Raw genomic sequence first — 20,274 nt, 5'->3', positions numbered from 1 at the left:
GCGGTGGTCTAGTGCTCCCGGCTGCCAGGTGGCTGCCCCAGTTCAAGCGTCTCAGGTAGATACAAGCACAGCCAGCGCAAGGCAGACTGCTTTTTCCTTTGTGTCTCTTGATCAGCAAGGAAGCCCTTTTCCAGAAGCCTTCCAGTTCTTTGGTCCAGTGGCATCCTATGCCCGTGCCTCCACTGTCACTGGCAAGGGAAGGGGGGCAACAAGAGTAGCTTGGTCATGCTGTGCTTAAAGGGCTGGGGCTGGGGCTCTCTTCTCCTGAGGAAATACAAGGCCATCTGGGGGACAGCAGGCACACAGACAAGATTAATGTTGGGGTAGAAAGGAGGTGTGGTGTGGGTGGTAAACAGCCACTCATTTGGTAATAATTCATGCATAATAATAGTGAGAGGAAGAAACTTTAAATAAAATAACACATTATTTGCTTATAACATACTAGGTATTATTCTAAGATAGAAATGGGATTCTGTAATATCATCATGGCATTTGCTAACATATGTTGAAGTAATATAGACTTAGGGACCCAATATGACTATTAAGGGCCTTTAAAATCTGCAAAGCTGCCTATTTTACAGATTCTGAGACAAAATATGCCAAATAAATATATATTGACTTCTGTTGAATGACTAGTTTGTGTAATGCTATGAAGCAAGATATGTTTCTTTGCTTCTTTTAAGCTTGAATATGATTTATTCTTCTAAATTTTGACTTTAAACAATATACACATTTCAAGTAGGGTTAGTATAGACAAGTTAATAAACTAAATATTTTATAGATAAGCTTCTTCCTGTTTTAACTTATAAATTGTCAGAACATTACAAACATTTGAAGAATAAATTCATTTGAAACTATTATTTAAAAAATTTTATATTTATTTGCTTTTTGTTTACAGAGGTATAATTTACAAAGTGTATACCCTGTTTCGGTGTACAGTTCTATGAATTTTGACAAATGCCTACAGTATGCAGCTACCATTAGAATTAAGAATATTCCAACATCCCAAAAAGTTCTCCCCTGATCCTTTGTAGTTAATTTCCTCCCTTCCACCCCAACCCAAGTCAATCATTGCTTTGCTTTCCATCCCTATAGTTTTGCTTTTTCCAGAATATTACATAAGTGGAGTCATACAGCATACAGTCGTTTAAATCTGGCTTCTTTCACATAGCATAATTCCTTATAGAGTTATCCATGTTGTGACATGTTATTTGTAGTTGGTTCTTTTTTATTGTGGAATAGTCTTCCATGATTTGGATGCACCACAGTTCATTTTTTCCTTCATAAGTTGATGGACATTTGGTTTGTTGCTGGTTTTTGGCAGTTATGAGTAATACTACAATAAATGTTCATGGAGAGGTTTTTGTGAAAACATTTGCCTTCATTTCTCTTGGGCAAAGGTCTAGGAGTAGCAATGCTGGGTTATATGGTATTTTATAAGAATCTGCCAAATTATTTAACCAAGTGGCTATACCATTTTGCTTTCCTATCAGCAAATGTATGAGAATTTCAGTTGCTCCATATCCTCCCTTGACATTTGGTAATGTCAAGTTTTTACTCAAAGTGTTCTAATAAGTAGAGTGGTGTTTTGTTGTGATTTTCATTTGTATTTCCCTAATGACTAATGATACCAAACATCTTTTCATGTGCTTACGTATTTGGCATATCTCCTTATTGAAATGACTGTTCAAATCTTTTCCCATTTTTTTTTTGAGTTGTTTTCTTTTTGAGTTTTGGGAGTTTTAAAATATTCTTCATACAAGTTCTTATCAGTTAGGATTTACAAATATGTTATTCCAGTCTGTGGCTTAGGCTTTCATTTTCTTAACCATGTCCTTAGAAGACTGACCTACTTTTAAGATTTAAACTATTATGTCCCAGGTCTGGGGGAAATAAAAACAATTTATGTTAATGCTTGCCTGAGGATTGCTTCCATGCAGGGGTACCTAAAATGACTTTCAAAAACCCAAAGGCCATGATGATTTTTACAATAGATTTTTCTCTCATTTCCTAAAAAAAAAAGTGAAGCAGCAATAATATTAAGGCTTTCTAAAATACTAAAATTATGAGCTATGTTAGTTAAAAAATTCATAGTTATTTCTTTGCCCTATAGGTCTACAGAATGACTACTACCTGTAACAGAAAATTAAGCTATAGAACAATGTTCATGAACTTTTCCTCTGGTTCATTATACCACCAGTATAATGTTAGATGAAACAAAAAAAATAAATTAGCAAGGGTGATCACTGATAAGCCCTTGAAATAATGTCATATTAATTAAGTAGAATATTGAGTCAATACTCTAACTTTTGTTGTTTGGAAATTTTTTACTCTATTCGTTGAGATGGGCTAGGCTGATGCTGTGGTATTAAACACCAAGCCCCTGAACACATAGCCTATTTCTGTTGAGTGATTTTAGAGTGTGGGCTGCTCCACGTTAGTGTGGCGACTGGCCTTCTGGAACTCTGGCTGGGGAGAGAGCAGGGGAAAAGAGAGTGGGGGATCCTGCAGGCATTCACTGCCTCCCTGGCAGGTCTCAGCCACTCACATTTCATTTGCCACAGTTGGTGAAATGGCCCTGTTTAGTCACCAGGGGGCTGGAAAGTGTATTCTGCAACATTCAAGAAGTCAAGGAAAATAGAATATTGGTGAGCACTGGTAATATTTATCACACTTTCTAAAATAGCCTAAGAGATAAATTATAACCATGTTATTTAAATTAGACATTTTGAGAGAGCTTTTTTTACTTATTGGCTGGGAAACTTGGACAAGTTACTTAAGTTCTATGAGCCTCAATGACCCCATCTGGAAAAGGGGTGACAATGATAGCTGATATTTATCATGCGTATACTAGGAGTCTGATCCTGTTCTAAGTACTTGGCATATATTAGATGCCTTAATCTTGACGACTCATATGCAACAGGAGCTTAGTACTGCCAGTGCTATAGATGAGGCACTCAGGGCCCCAGGGGCCCCAGACGGCTTGTGAGAGCTGGTTCTGTGGTCGGAGCCCAGGCGCCTGGCGCCAGCACTGCTGGGCTTCTACCTCCTCCTTTGTAGGTAATCATATCTCCTGGAATTAGATGCTTATGAAGTGCCCAGCACAACAGGTGCCATCCTTGCCATCACAACGTTTTAAATAGAAAAGGAAATTTGGCTAATGTACTCGGTTGGGTAATTCAGTGACAATGGCATTGTTTTGTGGGGATGGGGAGTCGGGAGGTAGGTGGGAGTGTTATTCCCAAGTGACTGTACATCTGGCTAAGAGTTTCTATCCATAATTCTCTAAGGGGGCTCTTTGCCCTCATTTTCCATTCTGTTCTCAGTATTAATAATGATGTTCCTGGAGGCTTCAGTTCTGTCATAGACAACAGATTTTCACAGAGTTCTACAATGTGATGTATTTGAGGGGGGTGCTGAGTAATAAATTGCTGGGCTTACCTCCTCTCTAAGGAGAAGTAGCTTCCATCCTAGACTTCTTAGAGTTTCATATTGCTTAAGGATCAGTCTTTCCAGGTATGTCTTGAGCAATTGGTACTTTGTTATGCATTTCAATCATCTCTCTCCTGCAGTACAAATCAGAAATCACCAAGTACCCTGTTCTAGGAATTCAAAAGATTCCTTTGTCAGGAATGCTTTTGAGTGCAAATAACAGAACACCTAAGGGGTAACAGTTGGAACGAGAGTAGCTGGCAATGCTGACCTGAGCTCAGTGGCTCCAGTACTCCTAGCTCTAGCGGTTTCCTAGCCATTTCCTCACAGTCACAAAATGGCTACTGTAGCTCCAACAATCCCATTCATATATCAAAAGAAAAGGGATAGCAGAGAAGGACTTTTCCTTTCATCAGGGAAGAAGAGTTTCCTCTGAAACCTCACAATAGGTATTTCCTTACCATTCACTGGTTATAATGGTGCCACATGCTCATCACTGGACCAGTCCTCGGGTACTGCCATAAAGCATTTACCTTCAAGTGTTGATAAAAATTGTATTCTTCTAGAAAGGATGAAGGAGTGAGTGTATGCATGTGTGTGGTTTGTGCAGACAATAAATTATGTTTGCCACATAACCTCTCTTTTTCTTGAAGATTACTCCCTGTATGGATTTTCATTCTTTGGGCCGGGTAGCTGCTCTGGAACTGACTCCAGAGCCTTCTTAGGGTGGCAGCATTGACTTACCACTCTAGACTAGATGGGAAGGGCCACTCAGGCTATCTCTGGTGAGCCTCCCATTCCAGCACATGGACGGTTATGGTTGCCATAGCAGCCAAGACGCCCATCCTGTCACAGCTCCAGCTATAGCAACAAATGCTTATGTGCTAGTTAGGACAAATTAACTATTTTGGTGACTCTTTCATTTGACTTAAACAAGTGCAAGCCCAGGTAATAATCAGACCAAGTCATTTCAGGACAGTTTATATCAGGCTTCCTGTTTTTAAATGAGATATGATGCCACGCTGAGTTTGATGCAATTTGAAAATTTCAAATTCAGTTAATGAAAGTGTGGATTTTCTTTAACGCATACAGCCTGCCATGCTAAAATGGGTCCGTTGCAAAGTTCTCAAGGCTGTTACTTTTGTTCTGCTGAACTTTCACTTTTTTTTGTGTTAAAAGAGAGAGTATTTTTGTTCTTCAATTCTCTAATTTATGCAACTCATGGGCAAGCAAAGGGTCCATTGAAGGCACATCACCATCAGTTTCCTTTAAGTTGTTCTTACTCCACAGTTGAGGTTGAAGGTGTGGAGGAGGCATTACCAGGGTGCCAACTGACATGCCAGTCTGATATCTTGGTCTTTCAGTGTTCCATGATATACTACTAACAGACTATGAAAAGACACTCTCTCGGTGTTGATCACAGATCGGTCTGGGCCAGTGAAAATTTTCACGATTGGATAGACACAGATTTTAATGTTTATTTATTAATTGTCCTTCAGTTTTCAGAAAACATAGTATCAGAAAACAGAGAAAAACCATTCTCTTCAGAGTAAGCATTTTCCCATTTCCTTCGTTTTTGTAAAGTAAATAAATAGGCAACTTCTACAAGAAGCACATCTCAGTTGGTTAACTCCTCTGCATGTGGACATAAGAGCACTTACCCACCTGGCAAGGAGTTTTTCGAGGCCGTAGTTAGTTGTTCGCAAAATGTTCTCAAGCTTCTAGATGAAAAGAGTCCACCTTATGCCCAGCAGCATTGTTAGTGTTTTCTGCTGCCAAGGGGAATCCGCTCCAGAATCTGCCTCTGACATCTAGGAAGACTGGCCCATGTTTTGAGAGGGAGGCATGAGCAGTTGTTCAATTGCTTAAAAATTGTTCAGCTTGTCTGTGATCTAATGAGGTTTATGTCTAATGGTGGTGCACTGGCACAAGTCATGTTTTTTTTAAAAGCTGCTCCAAAGAGTGGCATAATAATCAGAGGAAGAATTGAGAAACAAAGTCATGAATTTTCCAAATGCTTTTTGCTTGACCTTTTTTGTTTGTTTTTTCAAATACCAAATTCAGAGAGCATTTTCTGCTTTCGTTCACTGAATTAACAATGGCCCAGAGAAGGCATTTCAATCCCCTTAAGGACACCTTTTGCATTATGACGAACCCGTGCATCTTGCAGGGCTCACTGGGCACACGTGGACTTGGGTCGCCTGTCAGACCCGGAGGTGCTGGCGGGTTCCTGGGCGGCCCACGCCGCCACTATCTGTGACAAAGGCCACGGGCACTGTCAAAAGAAACACAGGTTTCCTGTCTCTGAGCTCCTCCTCCAGAGCAGAGGAATGTGAAACTAGACATCTGTCTGTGAAAACAATCACTAAGCATATGCCTGCTCTCAAAGGAGGGTCTTGTTCTGCCTGGATCCTAACTTTTGGGAAAGTGGCTTTTAAAAAAATCAGTTTTAGATAGCCAACAATAAGCCAAGCTATCCACCTTATACTGATTTCTACATTAACAGAGAAAATGCACATTTTTAATGATGTTTATTATGTATTCAAATGGATCTTTCTATGGTGATAGTCATAATAATTATAATGTATAATACAACTATAATATATGATACCAGTTTAATTGGAGCCATGATTTATGATGTATTAGGTACTAATCTTATTTAACCACATAGTAGTCCTATGTGATAGGTATTATTTCGATTTTACAAATGAAGAAACTGAAGCTTTGAGACAGTGTGCTTATCTGTAAGTGGAGAAGCAGGGATTCCTGCCTACTGTCAAAGCCTGTGTAAGTCACCAGGCTCTATGATGGACAGATGTAGAATATTACATGCTAATCATTTTGGGTGATGATCAGGAAACTTTGTGATTTATTGTTGGCTTAAATATTTTCTTATTCCTATAGAAAGAGAAAATGGTAAACATAACAGCTGTGATTTTTTTTTCCAATGGAAGGAAAATCAAATGAATATGTAAATTAGCCAAGGGGAAAAATGTCTCAAAAATGTTTCCAAATTTATTCTTGGTGGCACATTCCTAGGCTAAATGGCAATGTACAGAAACTGCCACCAAATGTTAAGGATTTTAGGTTACTAAAGTGCAAATAAGATGAGAATTATTTCTGCCAAAACACCAGCTGATCCCTACTATAGAGCTTAGGGTGTCTGGGGCAAGGCAAAAACAGTAAGGCTTAGAATGTTCATTTTAAAATAATTCATGACCCTTTACTCTGTAAATATTAAGCATAACTAAGGTATTGGAAATCCCTTCTGAAATAAATGATTAACCCTGTGGTAGAAAGGACAGTGGGCAGGAGGTTAGGAGGTACAGATTCTGGTCCTGCCTCTAATTAGCTAGCTGTGCAACCTTGGATGAGTTCTTTGACCTCTTCAGACTTCATTTTTTTTTTTTCATCTGCACAATGAGGTCCCTGGTCCCTTCCCGTTGTAAAATTCTCTGGGTCTATGAGTGAAACTTGTTTCATCTTTGCTAATGGTTCAATTTTACTTTCCACACACCTCTTAGGGAATTGTCAAGGAACCAACCGAAAATGCAATTCAATTCTCACATGAGATTCTTTGCTCACTCCACGCCCCCATTCTGCTGTTTCAAACCCCTTTGTCATTGGGCAACACTTTCAAGGAGAGTAGGGAAGAAGTAAGAAGAAAATAATTTACCAAAAGACTTGAGTTGCATTTTCATGCAAGGCATTCATGTCCACTTTGCCATCTCTTTTGTTCTGCTTTTCTATTATCCTCTGTTATGTTGGATCACTTTTTTTTTTATGTATTGCAAAAATGAATGTATACTTTTAAAAAAATTGTAACTTTGGAAAACAAGATGGATTTTTCAAACTAGCAAGAAACACAATATTTTTAGGCTTTACCTACTAGTTTTCCATGTGCAATGATTGTCATTATTTTAAGTGCCAGAAATAATGACCTCATACAATTTAAAAGTTTTAGGAAAATTAGTTATGGTTTAATGGTAAGTACATTAACAAAACCTGCATGATCATGTAAAGCATACCAATCTCTGTCATCCTTTAAAATAATTTAACACTCCTTTTGGGGAGCATATTTTAAAACAAATACTACAAATATACAATCACTATCTTCTACAAGTGACCTGTCCTTAGGTAGGAAATTGATACCCAGGTGATACAGAGATCATGAAGGAGAAGGAAGGCATGGACTGCAGCTGATCTTGAAATTCCAGCCTGGTTTTATTTGGGGGGGAAGGGGTTGGGTAAAAAACCCTAAAAAATGAAGGCATGTGTAAGACCATCTAATAGAAGACAATCCTCCTGTATTAAGATCCTTAGGCAGAACCAAAAATAGAGACTCAATATCTTTCATTAATAATGTCATTTAACTTGTAAGGCATTTACTTTACTGAAAGAAATAATTATCTTTGGCTTTCTAGTGTTTATCTTTAGCTTTTAAATATACTCCTATCAACATGTTTAGCTTATATGAATTACTACACAGATTTCAGCCATGGCCAGACACTTGACTTGATATTACAGAACCAATGGAAAATGTTACTGCTTGTTTCATTAGTTGAGCCCATGAACAAGGCTATGGGCTCTGTTCCAAATGTTTAGAATTTATTTATACTTGCACTAAACATGAGTGGCCTAGGGCAAGAATTGAAAATATGTGGCCGCTTTGTGATCACTACCCACTCCAAAGATTAGTGCCCATAATTGATTATAACCCTATTCCTGCTGAGCTGAACTCAGCCTCAGAATTCTTCTCAATAGCAGTGAACAAGGCCATCATAAGCTAGTAGAAAACTATCTGCTGCCTGTATTCCAGAGTTAAAATATTCTACACAAAGCCTCATAGGTTTACACCTCTTTCCTTATTACACTGTATTGACTTTTCTGAAAATTTCTAATTTTTTATTTTGACAAATACTGATTTTTTTTCAAGATGACTTTGTTGCATATTTTAAAATTTCCTGCAGCACTGTATTTAAGCATTTTAAAATATACATCAGGGACTCAATAAACACGCATCTTGAATAGCCTAAATACTAGAAATATAAGACAGAAATGCTACATGGAGCCAGAGAGGACCTGATCTCAGGCATATCTGTATGTCAGAAATGGGTGTCAGTTTTCTCCAGATACTCAGGGAAGGAACCAGGCATCAAACTGCTCCAACAAATTAAGTCCTGGGAAACTGGCAGAGCAAAGAAGAAATGTGGAAGTTTCAGTTCCTTTTGTGCTACAAGTTTCCAAAATATTAGGAAATATGCCAAATGCCTTTGGCTTTCAAATGATAATATTCTCTGAATTAATGACTGACAGAGAAACACTTACTGAGCAGTTCATGGACAGTGCCTGTCCGAAGGCAGATCCTGTTGACAAAGGACCAATGAAATGAACCCTTCTCTCTTGAGCCAGCCAGCCACTTCTATGGCCAGGAAGCCCTTTGTTATTAGCTCAGCATTATAAAAGTGTGCAATTTAAAGTACTGTTTGCAGTTAATCTAATAACTCCACTGAGTATTCCAAAATTTGTGTTCTAAACACATTTGATTTGGGGTCCTGACTTGGTCTTAGGAGACTGTTTCTTAAATAGAAATGTAAAGACAAAGATAAGCCTTATGCCATTTTTCTTAGAAAAAGAAACAAAGATAAGATTTTTTAATGTTCCCATTTATTTAGCAACGTGCTGGATAAACAATAATGTATAAAGTCTAAATCCAATGAAATTGCATGGATTCCCCGTAAAACTAAGTATGCATCCTAAAATATTCTGGTTGATGAAACTGCTTTATTTTGGATTTTGAGGGTTTCTAAACTAACTAATTCTTTAACACCAACATATCTGATGCTTTTCCCTGATGTCAGTAAAAACACTTATTTTTCAGCTGAAAAAAATAAGTTTAAATTACAAGGTTCCAGCTACTCTTTAATCCCATTGAGTGAGACTATATTTAATATAAATTTAACAGTCACTCATTTGTTCATTCAACATTTACTGAACACCTGCTTTGAGCCAGCAACTCTGTTAGCTGTTGGGGAATAGAGCAGTGAACATGATAAATATAGTTGCTATTCTATGGAGCTTATGATCCAGCCGGAAATCTTGACTAGATTAAACAACTACAGAAAAAAGTAAGTTAACAATAGAGAGCAATGTGGCATAATCAAATGAAGGGTGCTTATATTTTTTGGTTTCGTACAAAACTATGGCTTCCTGCAGAGATGGCTTTGATTAAATTTTGGTTTCCCCTATGGAAGAAATTAATTACAATATAGAAAGCCTGCTTTGGAATTGTTATTTCTGCACGTAGGTGTATAAAAACATACCTTTGTCATTTTTGTATGTAAGAAGAAAGGTGCTAGTTATTCTAGAAGTACCTTTAACCAAGGCACATCCAGGGGAATCCATGATGGATTTAGGTTAATGGTTACTGGCTTCATGTTCAGTCCTCAGTTAAACTGTGAACTTCAGTCATTCTTACTTAATGGACTTGGTTATATTTCACAACAGCATTTCAAAATGACCTTCCTTTTAAACAATAAGAATTACCTTGACGTAGTCCTGTGGGTCTTAGCCAGGCCTGACCTGCTGCAGCTGTCCTCTGCCATCTCTGCACACGGCCGGGCCCAGCAGCCTCTGGGCTCTGTATTGCTTGGGCTCTTCCCATCCTCCTTGCCTGTGATATGAGGCAGCTCTAGGTATATCCAAGCGAGGAGGAAGAAGTGATGAAAAACTAAAAATATCGGTTGCCAGGATGATTATTAAGATGCCAAAAAATCCACTGATGTCTACTTTATTCTAAGCACAGGAAGTAAGTCTTAAATACATTGAGCATTACAGTTAAATATTGTTATGTTCTGGTTTTCAAATGGTATATATTTTCCTTATGCTACAAGTGACTTCAAATGGTTAGCTGTGCCAGTTAACTAGGTGAAAACTTAAATCCTCTGTGCATATACATGAAACAACAATAAGCACAAGTTGGATTTATTGAACTAAGGAGCTGGGTTTTATATAAAGGAAGTATGATGCCAAGATCAAACTTTGCTATACTGTCCGAAACAAATTAAGGCATCAAAAGAGCATTTCCCCTCCTCCTGCATTGTGGAAAAGTTTTAAAAGTCTTTTTGATGCACTTTGATCAAGCTTTGAAATCATTTTGGTGGATTACTATTGTATGAAAACTGTAATTTATAGGGCTTGACCTAAGCAGCTCTTTGTCTCACAGCCACATTCAAGACAATAGCAGGAAAGTGAGAAACCCAAGGGCAGCCCAGGCTGTTCTGGTTATCATTTAATTCATAATTCCATATTCCTTATTTAAGCTTAGGCATCCAGGCATGTCCTTCATAAAACACGTTCAGATGGTGCTTACTGTGTGTGGGAAGGTTAGTTTTGGGTATTACAACGAGACGGTCCCAGTTGTCGCTGCGACCCTTCCTTAGCCTCAGTGTGACTTTACAAGCAGGCTCAGGGGCACCTCCCTGCAAATGTGACACTGCAGGCCAAGGCCCATTGTTTGCCTTCTTAGTTTCCTCTCCAGTGACGCTTGCTTTGTTCTTTAGCCCGAATGGAGAAGGTGCTAGTTGGGAGCTTTTCTCCTCCCATGCCTGTCGCAAAGTAGTTTTACTTTGAGGTTACTTGTTCCCTTCAGATCGCATGGCAAGTGGCAAGCTGTCCCCAAGATGGCTGAGCCAGGGGCACTTCTCTAACCGAGTCATACAGGCTTTTTACTATTTTAATTCATGATTTTAAAAACAGCAGAACAGCACTCAGGCTGAAAGTAAGCTGTAAACCTCTCATGCTCTTATGGTTCTGTTTGCCAAAACATTTCTCTGACAGCCTAAATCTCATGCCATAGTTGATCCCGGAAGATCTTATTATTCAGTTAAAAGTTTTATGGCCTTTCAGGTGGCACCAATGCACTTGAACACCCTGGCACTTGGAGGGTGCACGGGTGTCCTTCTCCCTGGAGGAATTAGGTCACTTGCTCCCTGCCCACTCCTACCCTGGTGACACTTGGCTCAGGACTTAATGGGGGATGCATTTTGGTGCTCAGATAATTTTTCTAGAGAAAAAAAGAGCCAACTGAGAAAATGCAGAATACATGACCATGGGGAAGTGAACTGGCAAAAGTTAGTGATGGGGAAGATAACCAGGAAGAGGTAAGAAGTGAAGGGAATAGCGTGAAGAGTTAATTCAGTTGGAACACCACATCTGTAATGGGGAGCAAGTTAAAAAGAGCAGACAGGTAAGGTATCTTGGTTCCAGAGGGGAAAGGAAACAAGGGGTGTTGCTCCTCAAGTGAGAGGCGAGTGAATTAACTGTTCACTTGGGCCCTGTGCATTAATTAGCAAGGCCCACCAGGGCCATTTAGTGGATTACCTCATCCAGGGCTCTCAGCAATCCTCTAGTGGCTTGAATGAGTTAACGTAACCCCCCAAAGACCAACAATCTATCATTCTTTGCAGGGTGGAATCAAGCCTTGCTAATAATGAGCAGGTACACACACCTATGGTTAAAAGGAAATGATGTCCCCTGGAGATCCACTTTGGAGATCTACTTTGGACCCCTAACCTTCTCATTTATATGCGATTTTAGGAGTGTTGGGAAGAGTTGACATAAACCTCCCTAGAGGGCAAAGGAAAAAAAATTCTCGTAATTTTTTTTTTTCTTTTTGCATAGGGATGAGGGTGGGAAGTTGTGTATGAAGTCACTTGAAACATTAGTGCTGGATCAGCTTAGCTGAGCTGACCTGTGGCCACGCTTCGCATGAAGTCTCTTTTTGTTACACCAGATGCTTGGCAAATCCATATGTGCCAGAGAGAACATCACTTTGTTTTACATCTTACACGTAGCCCTGCTTTCTGGGCTGGCATAATTCATTAGCATGGTTTGCAGAATGCTCCATAAAACAAGATTAAGCTTTACTGTTGATGTTCTAATGATGGCAGCAATAACGTCTACTTTCCAGGGCTGATGTTTATTTTGTCTAAAGCAAAAAAGCAAGCAATTAAACAAGCACCACATATAATACAGGTAAGTATTTCTAACATAAGAAAGGACAAGAAGGCTTCAAGCTTCCAATGTGGGACTATTACTCCCTTTCCTCCACACCCTTCCAATGGAAAAGTAGATATAATAATTATGTTAGTTTTTACATGGGAAAAAGCTTAGTTTTGAGTAACTTGTAACTTTATGATAGTATGTACAGTTTACAACTGGCTTCTTTCCCACTCTTCAGGGCCAAATACCAGAACCTCATCATAAAGAGGAGGTGGTGCCTTTGCTGGAGAACACCAATACCTTCTCAGAACACATCATGTCAAGGCACCAGGTAGAATGAATGTGAAATGCAAGCTCCTCCTTATTTTTTACTTTATTTGTGCATCCTCATCATAATTTGTTTAATGTAAAACAAACAAATCCTTGACAAGGGTTTAACAGGGTTTTCAACATTTGTGTAGATAAATGTAATTTATTCCTAGAAGAAGAAAGAGCAATTTAGGGTATGTCATGAAAACTGCTTTTAACAGTTTTGTTTAAAATGTATGTGTACATGTGTATATCAAGACTATCAGGGGTTTCACATAATTCTATTTCACTCACAACACCTGCATGATAACTTGCTCAGAAACAGAAGTTTGCTGATACCTCCTTACCATTTCATTCTTTTCCTCTTTTGTTTAAGGCAACTCACAACAGGGTTAAAATCTACACATTCGGACCTGACCATATTTGTGCCTTTCAAAAAGAAAGGTAGCAAACTTTGGGTATAAAAACCTTCTTAGGTACCAAATGAATGAAGTACGAGTGACATATTTAGTCTTGAAAGAACCAAGCAACATAAATAACTTGAAGGTGTTTGTAGAAGTTACATTATGAATACACCCAAACTCATCTATGCAACATTATAAAAGATACTATGTTCTGTCAATGTGGGGGCAAATAGTTCACTAACTATATTTTTGGGCATAGATTAATTCTTAACTATGCAAAATATAGGTTTATCGTGAATTTAATGTTGTTTTGCTCCAGATTGAAATTTGGTTTGCAGTATAAAAAGTTTACAATAAATTAAAATGAAAAAAATTCCTATTTTATTTGAAAATTGCTCTAGGTTTATTGCCAGGACACTTAATTCATTCAAAGCTGGACATTTCTAATACCAAAACTATTTGAGCATTACATAATTATGTAGTATGAAACACGGACACAAAGTAGTGTACAGAATGTGCTTTTAAAAACATTTTACTCATAAAAATACTGATTACGAAACATACTGACAACTGGCTGTGTTTAAAAATAAACTGTCAGTGCTGGCACTGAGCTTCAGCTCTCTCCCCCCAGCCCCCAATACAAAGAAGGAGTGTAGTTTCCAGACAAAATGTAACTAATACTTTTAAATGAGATAAATGGAAAATGTTGGGTGTTCAAATAAGTATTATAAAAAGAGGAAATTCTCATCAAGTGTATTTTTTCAGCTTGGACTGAAGCCACAGAAGGCAGGAAACCATAAAGACTGGACAAAACAAGCACAGGCTGCCCTGGAGGGCTCCTGGGGCCTTGCAGGGGACAGTGAGGACCCGGCTACAGTTTCACGGCTTCAGTTCTGCTAGGCCCGTGGTAGAGGAGGCCACGGTGGCGATGCAAAGCACAGTAGCTGTGAGTGCATGAAGAGAGGGCTGGGGGGACAGAATGAATGGAGGCTTAGAAACAAATACCAGGGTGATTCGGTAACTGGGAGGAGAATTGCAAAACCACACCTTTCAGTCTCCACATTTCTTCTTTTGTTCAGTATACAAGGAGAAGCCATCCGGAAGGAAGGAAGATTATGACTATCTATAAACTAACTGTTTGACAGAGACAGAAATGCTGATAATAAGTGGGTTGTGTCTGTAGTTCTTGGCTGTTCACATCGGCAAGGGATGAAGGAAAACAGAAACTCTTGATATGTTTGTCTAAAGAGGCAGTGGTGTGACCATGGGCAGGAAGGGTTCAGCTGAAGTTCAGGGCAGATGTTGCCAGGAGTTTACACTGCAGGAAAGTAAAATTGCTTCCGCATTCACCTTTTCCTCCCAGCTTTTCTTCCAGGATCATCAGGGTCAAGCTATGCTATGGCACAAGGTTACAATGTCCGTGGGGAAACAGGCTTTGAGCAGGATGCCCCGCTCCCGGTTACAGTCCAGCTCCTGGATAAATCCATACCAGTAGATGACTAAGCCTGGCCCAAATCTGCAAAAACACGAGAAAACAACACGCATGTATAGCATCAATCTAGTTCCAGAGAAAGGTTATCTGTTGCATTAATGAGGTGATAAATGACAGTGTTGCACAAAGTTTTAGTTTTCATTGCTATGACTATGACTGAAAGTAGCTGAACATACAGCAAAAAGCTTACTTAATACACGTATTAGCACCTTGGATGGATCTGCTGCCTTCCATCCCAGGAACCAGAAGTATTTCGGACACACGCACTACCCTAATTACCTTCCAGCAGGTGTTATGTGCTCGGACTGATGTGACCATTTGACTGGTGAAGGGTAAGACCAGAGTCGAAACAGTGATAAGTGAGGTAGCCCCAGACTTGGGATTTTATCTCCTAACATTTAGAGGCACTCTTTTAAAAATAAAATGGATCTCTTTTCAGCTAAGGAAAAAAAAATGTTGGAAGAATAATTTTGAAAATGGAAAAGCCCAAGGTCCTCTTCTGGCTATAATGTCTAGTCTCATGCCAACAGGGCCAGACATCCCTTCTGTCATCCATTCTTTTGTTCTTTAAAAAAAATCTTCATGACAACTGGGGTCCCTCAAAGAAACCGTCCCCTGAGCTTTCATTTTCTGCATTACCACCTTTCTACAGTGTGAACACGGTATGAACTTTGGTTGTAGGTTCTTACCATGAAAGCGAGGAGCAATGCCACATAGACTTGTGAAAAGGTATAGACAGATGCTGGCTTCAAACCTCCCTGTTTCTAAATTGTGTCTGTGAATGAGCTCCGATTTGGTTTGCAGCAGACTCAGGAAGTAGCCCTACAGACAACTTCACCCATCAGGAAGCTGAGACCTCTAGGCTGGGTTCATAAAGATGTAATCACTATCAATCATCACGCACACAGAGATGTTTTGTGCATCAGTTCTACGTTTTTCCTACTGAGAGTACTTAATTAAAGGGCAGCACTACTTTTGGTGTCATGTTGCAGGAATTTTACAGTGAAATCATAAATTATGAATGTTGGGTTAGTAAGAGGATGTCTAAAAACAGAACTGCTTTCTGGATTCTGACATTACAGCAGGCTGAACCATGCTAGGCCAAAAAGCTCTTTCCTCCCATGATTTATTATATGCTGGGGTGGACTTGCCAGAACTAATAGTACAGGATGGGCTGTGAGATATGCTAGGCACAGGAACCAGTAACTGGATGTCATGGAGTGGGTTACTCGGGGATTCACATCAGTAGGGTAGCCAAGTGGTATGCAAGACTGATGAAAATGTTTTGCATTCCTTCCAAGTGGGGACAGAACCATGAAATGGCAACTTGTCAGCAGATGAGCTGTTCCAGGGGCTGCAGGAGCCACATACAATGAGACAGATGCCTCAGAGCATCAGGCCCTGTGACGTCTACCTGAATTCAGGGCTGGCTGCAGGCACCCTCTTCTCCCTCCATCTCTCCAAGGAAGAGTTTCCTCTGACGTAGGAAGAATCAGGCTCCCTAGGGCACAGGGTCTACCGGCCCCAGTACTTCAATGCACACAAGGTGAAGAGACATTGCTTCCCTGTAACTGAGGGTTTTTAGTAACTTTCAGTCATCAATTGCCTACAATTGGGACATAGGCTGCTTAGTATCTTTATTTTATAGAAAAGTTTGTGATTAGTATCAAATGATCTCAGATTTGTCGAAACAAGTCTGGCAAGAGCAGGATGATCTCTGAATCCGAGGGCCATGTCTGAGAAGCTTCAAACCTTCCCATCAGCAAAGACCCTGGGTGACACCTCGACCGACTTGACATTAAGTCCAACACATCCCTCCGTTGCATTATGCAGCAATTGGGAGACCATGATATTCTTTAGAAAGGCACTATTACTGTTACAAAGGGAGAAAAAAAAATGTGGTCTGACCAGTCACAGAAAAAGAGCAAAAGGATATACAGGGGTCATAAACAACGAGCCCGATATTTTAAAGATCTAATAAAACAAAAATGTATCACCAGCACTGAGAAAGCAAGAGCAGCCTGCACCTTTCCTGAACAGCTAAATCAAAAGCCAAAGGACAGGAAGCATGACAGCTCTTTACAAAAATGGCATTTTCTAGACAGAAAAGCCAGGCTGGGGAACACCTCAGTGCCCAAGAAAATGGACTGGCTTCACTTGTGAGGCAACAGATGAAATATGCAACTTGAAAGGGGTTTTGCAAGACTGTGAACCTGAACACCTGTGGGGCGGCTCACTCCCAGGACTCCCTGAGGGCGGCGTCACAGATGATGGGCTCTTCTCGGTCCCTCTGAACAGGGTCTCATGGGAAGGCTCACCATCTAAGTCTGTTTCTTAGCTTTTGGATAGGATTATATTAACTTACGTACTACTAGCTCTCTCTGTGGCTTGAAAGCTCTGATTGACAGCATGTGTTTAATTAACAATGAGGAAACACGACTTCCCTTTGTAAATGGTGATGGTAGACAGAGGCTTTCAAATTATGTGTTCTTTGAATAACAAAATAACAGGGACTTCAGAGGTGACAAGTTTGAAACTTTAATGACAGAACAAGAACTGGCCTTGTTCCCAATACCTACTTTAGCATATTTCTGAGCTTTCTCCAACTCAGGATCCCAAGATTATCAGATAGTGGTGAGATAACCTTTCAGCGACTTAACTGTTTATGAAGAAGCTGACCACATTAAGCAACTTTATATAATCAATTCCTTGGTTATCTGAACTGACGGAAGGGAACATTTTGGTTGATAATTTGAAAAACCAAGCAATCCAACCCTAGCATTTCCTTCTGAAAAGGTGTAAACTAGGGAGAAAACAGGATGTAGAAAAGTTGTATGTAGGTCAAGTACACGCTGGCAGGTTGAGCGAATTCACCTTTTTGATGCCAATTCCCATTTATTGTGGCCCTACTAGACAAGAATGAGATTGCTGGGAAGGCAAACATAACCTCTGTGGCCAATAAAAATCAGAGAGACTGTGAACTGCATTTGGAAGTAAACAGAGTCCCTGGGTCTGAGGGAATGTGCAGAGCAGAGGGTTGGTCTGCTCCTGGGATTGCAGCCCTCCCTACCAGTCCACAGACGTGCAGTAATGGGATGGAAACGGACATCTGCATTGATTCTGTAAACACATTTCAAGGTTGACTGTAATTTTAAGGTTACTATACTCATGGTCAAGTAAGAAGATCAAAGACTCCATCCAAATGGATTAAAAAAACTCCTGTGGAACACAGACTGGAATATGAGTGACTTTTAAACAAGAGATTTTGCTTGCAAATAAAATACCACCAAATTAGCAACACCAAACACCTCTGGAAAAAATGGGAGGTGAGAGTCAAGAGTCATGACAGACCTTGAGGGTATGTATGAAAGGCAAAGTATCTCATAAATCCTGGCAACCTTATGAATGTGTTTGAGATGGGTTTCTCTGGTTTCCTTCCATTTTAAAGTCTTCAGACAAATTAAAGAGGAGACTGTGGAGTGAAAGCTGGGTACCCCTTTGTGGTTTTTGTGCAAATCTGTCTGCCAGGGATGATGTGTTCCATCATGTGTCTTCACTATATTGTGACCTTGTTGAGGGCAAGGACCATGTCTTATTTGTACTCATGTTCTCCAGGCCTGGGACACAACAGATACCCTTGAGGACAAGACGGAGAACACGGAGTGAGTGATAATGGGGTTAGACAGCTTATTCTTGGATACTGAATACAGGACGGTCTGGAGATGGGCATGCTGGCAGGACACAGCCGATGCCATGTAATTTTTATTAGTGACCAAGATGAGCGCACTAATGGCATATGTAGCAATTATGGGGAGAGTAATAATAACAGTTACAACATTGTTTATTAACAATGTCAAATTAATTAACTCTTTCACAGCACTTACTATGTGCCAGACACTGTTCTAAGTGTTTTACACATACTGACTCATTAATTCTCAGGTCAACTCCACAGGTGGGTACAATTATTATCTCCACTCTGCAAGTAAGAGACCGAGGCATGGAGGCACAGAGCAATTTAGTCGTTTGCCACAGATGTCCTAGCCAAAAAATGGAGGGCTGTTTTGGAAGCCAGGCAGCCTGGTTGTAGGGTCTGTGACTGACCCATGATGATGCACTGATCAGTCTAATGGCGTGTCACAGTACTAGACTTTAACCTGAAAAGAGAGGGGAAATGCCCCCTGTACTGGTTAAACCACCCCAGGGTGTTTAGGGGGGTTCTGGTATTATATTTTTAAGGGAATATCTCTAGTCTGGAAATGATCCAGAGGAGAACTCTGGGATATTTTTGAGTAACAGTATGTGTGACCTGGAAACGAGCACTTCGGGTGGTAACACACTGGTTCACCATCCTGTGGGTTTTAGGGCGCTCTTAGGGGGAAGGGATTGGATTCAGGCTTTAGTTCCTGAGTATAGACTTAGCTCACTGCCTGAAAGTAACTAAGAATCAGATTTTGATCAACATGAGTAATAATTTTTCTACAATTGTAGCTTTTGAAAAGATGGAATAAGCTACCCTGCAAACTAGGGACATTTCAGTGACTGGACCTATTAAATCAAAGCTGGGCTTTCATTAATTAATAAAAATTGAGCCAACACATAAAAATTGGGAGTTTTTACCCAGTCTTGCATATTCAGCATCTTTTGAGAAATTAATCAGTCTGGCAACAGTCAGCTGCAGCTCAGTAACAGCTGTTCCCTTTAGACATGACAGACATTTTCAGGTCTGCCGCAGTCTCTACCATTCTCTGTTACTCCCCAGTGCTGAGGCGCAGCAGCAGAGGCCATTTGTCATCATGCTTGTACTGTAAGTTTTCTTTAATTGTGGAGACCCATTTCTCCACACTCACATCTCTATAAAATGTGGGAAAATAAAAATAACTTCAAAGAGTTTCATGTTTCAAGAAAGAAATGGAAGACACATTTTTTTAAGTCCTGCCTACTTTGCTCATTTATTTTATTTACGTGGTCCAGTGGGCATTTGGGTTCTTGACCCCTGCCCTGAGATCTAACTCAGAAGTTCCCAAACTTGGACCAGAGATCCCTGAGGGGTTGTGAAGAGACAGCAAGAGATCTTTATGCACACCAAGCACTATCCTCACACAGAAAAACATAAACGGTGCATGTCTTATTTTGAAAGCGTAGATAGACAGAATTTAGTTTTTAGTTATTATTCATTTTTAAGTAGATGGAATCTAAAAGCACAGTTATAATCACATGGGGGATAGCAAAATTGTTTTTGTCTTAAAGATCTTCAAACTGGGCAAGACTGAGGAACATTGTTCTCATTGGTTCAACCTTCTTCTATTTCCTGCCCTTGTGAATGTATTACACACAAGCAAAAAGCGTATACAAAGAGTCAATAAAATGGGTAACTCTAAGATATATTAAAGATGTGTGACAATACTTAGCAAATTTGTAATTAATCTGTTCCTACACATAAGGTTCATCTTCACAGTAAAAAACAGGCTACAAGGAAAGACCCTCAGGTATTACAACAGGTTCCATTTTAGAACTCACTCTATGGAAAGGAGTCTCACCACTGTTATCTATAGGAAGACAGGGACAGAAGAAAAGCATCCAACTAAACTGGACAACACCAATAATGAGAATACCCACAGCAGTGGTGGTACTGCA

At 39.8% G+C, this 20,274-nt stretch overlaps 1 protein-coding gene across 7 annotated transcripts in view; it reads right to left on the bottom strand.

Moving 5' to 3' along the window:
• Positions 1-12,793: 12,793 nt before the first annotated feature.
• The window catches only part of CDIN1 (CDAN1 interacting nuclease 1), a 207,642-nt gene continuing 200,161 nt past the window's right edge, over positions 12,794-20,274 (bottom strand). For all 7 annotated transcript variants that reach the window (XM_036887549.2, XM_057488657.1, XM_057488658.1 and 4 more), the window contains one exon: positions 12,794-14,664. In XM_036887549.2, coding sequence (XP_036743444.1) covers positions 14,535-14,664 — 130 coding nt within the window. In that variant the 3' untranslated portion in view covers positions 12,794-14,534. The remainder of the gene's footprint in view (positions 14,665-20,274) is intronic.

The sequence above is a fragment of the Manis pentadactyla genome, chromosome 11 (assembly GCF_030020395.1).
Source record: "Manis pentadactyla isolate mManPen7 chromosome 11, mManPen7.hap1, whole genome shotgun sequence".
NCBI lineage: Eukaryota > Metazoa > Chordata > Mammalia > Pholidota > Manidae > Manis > Manis pentadactyla.
Note: the sequence above shows the minus strand (reverse complement) of the source record. Positions and strands in the feature narration are given on the sequence as shown.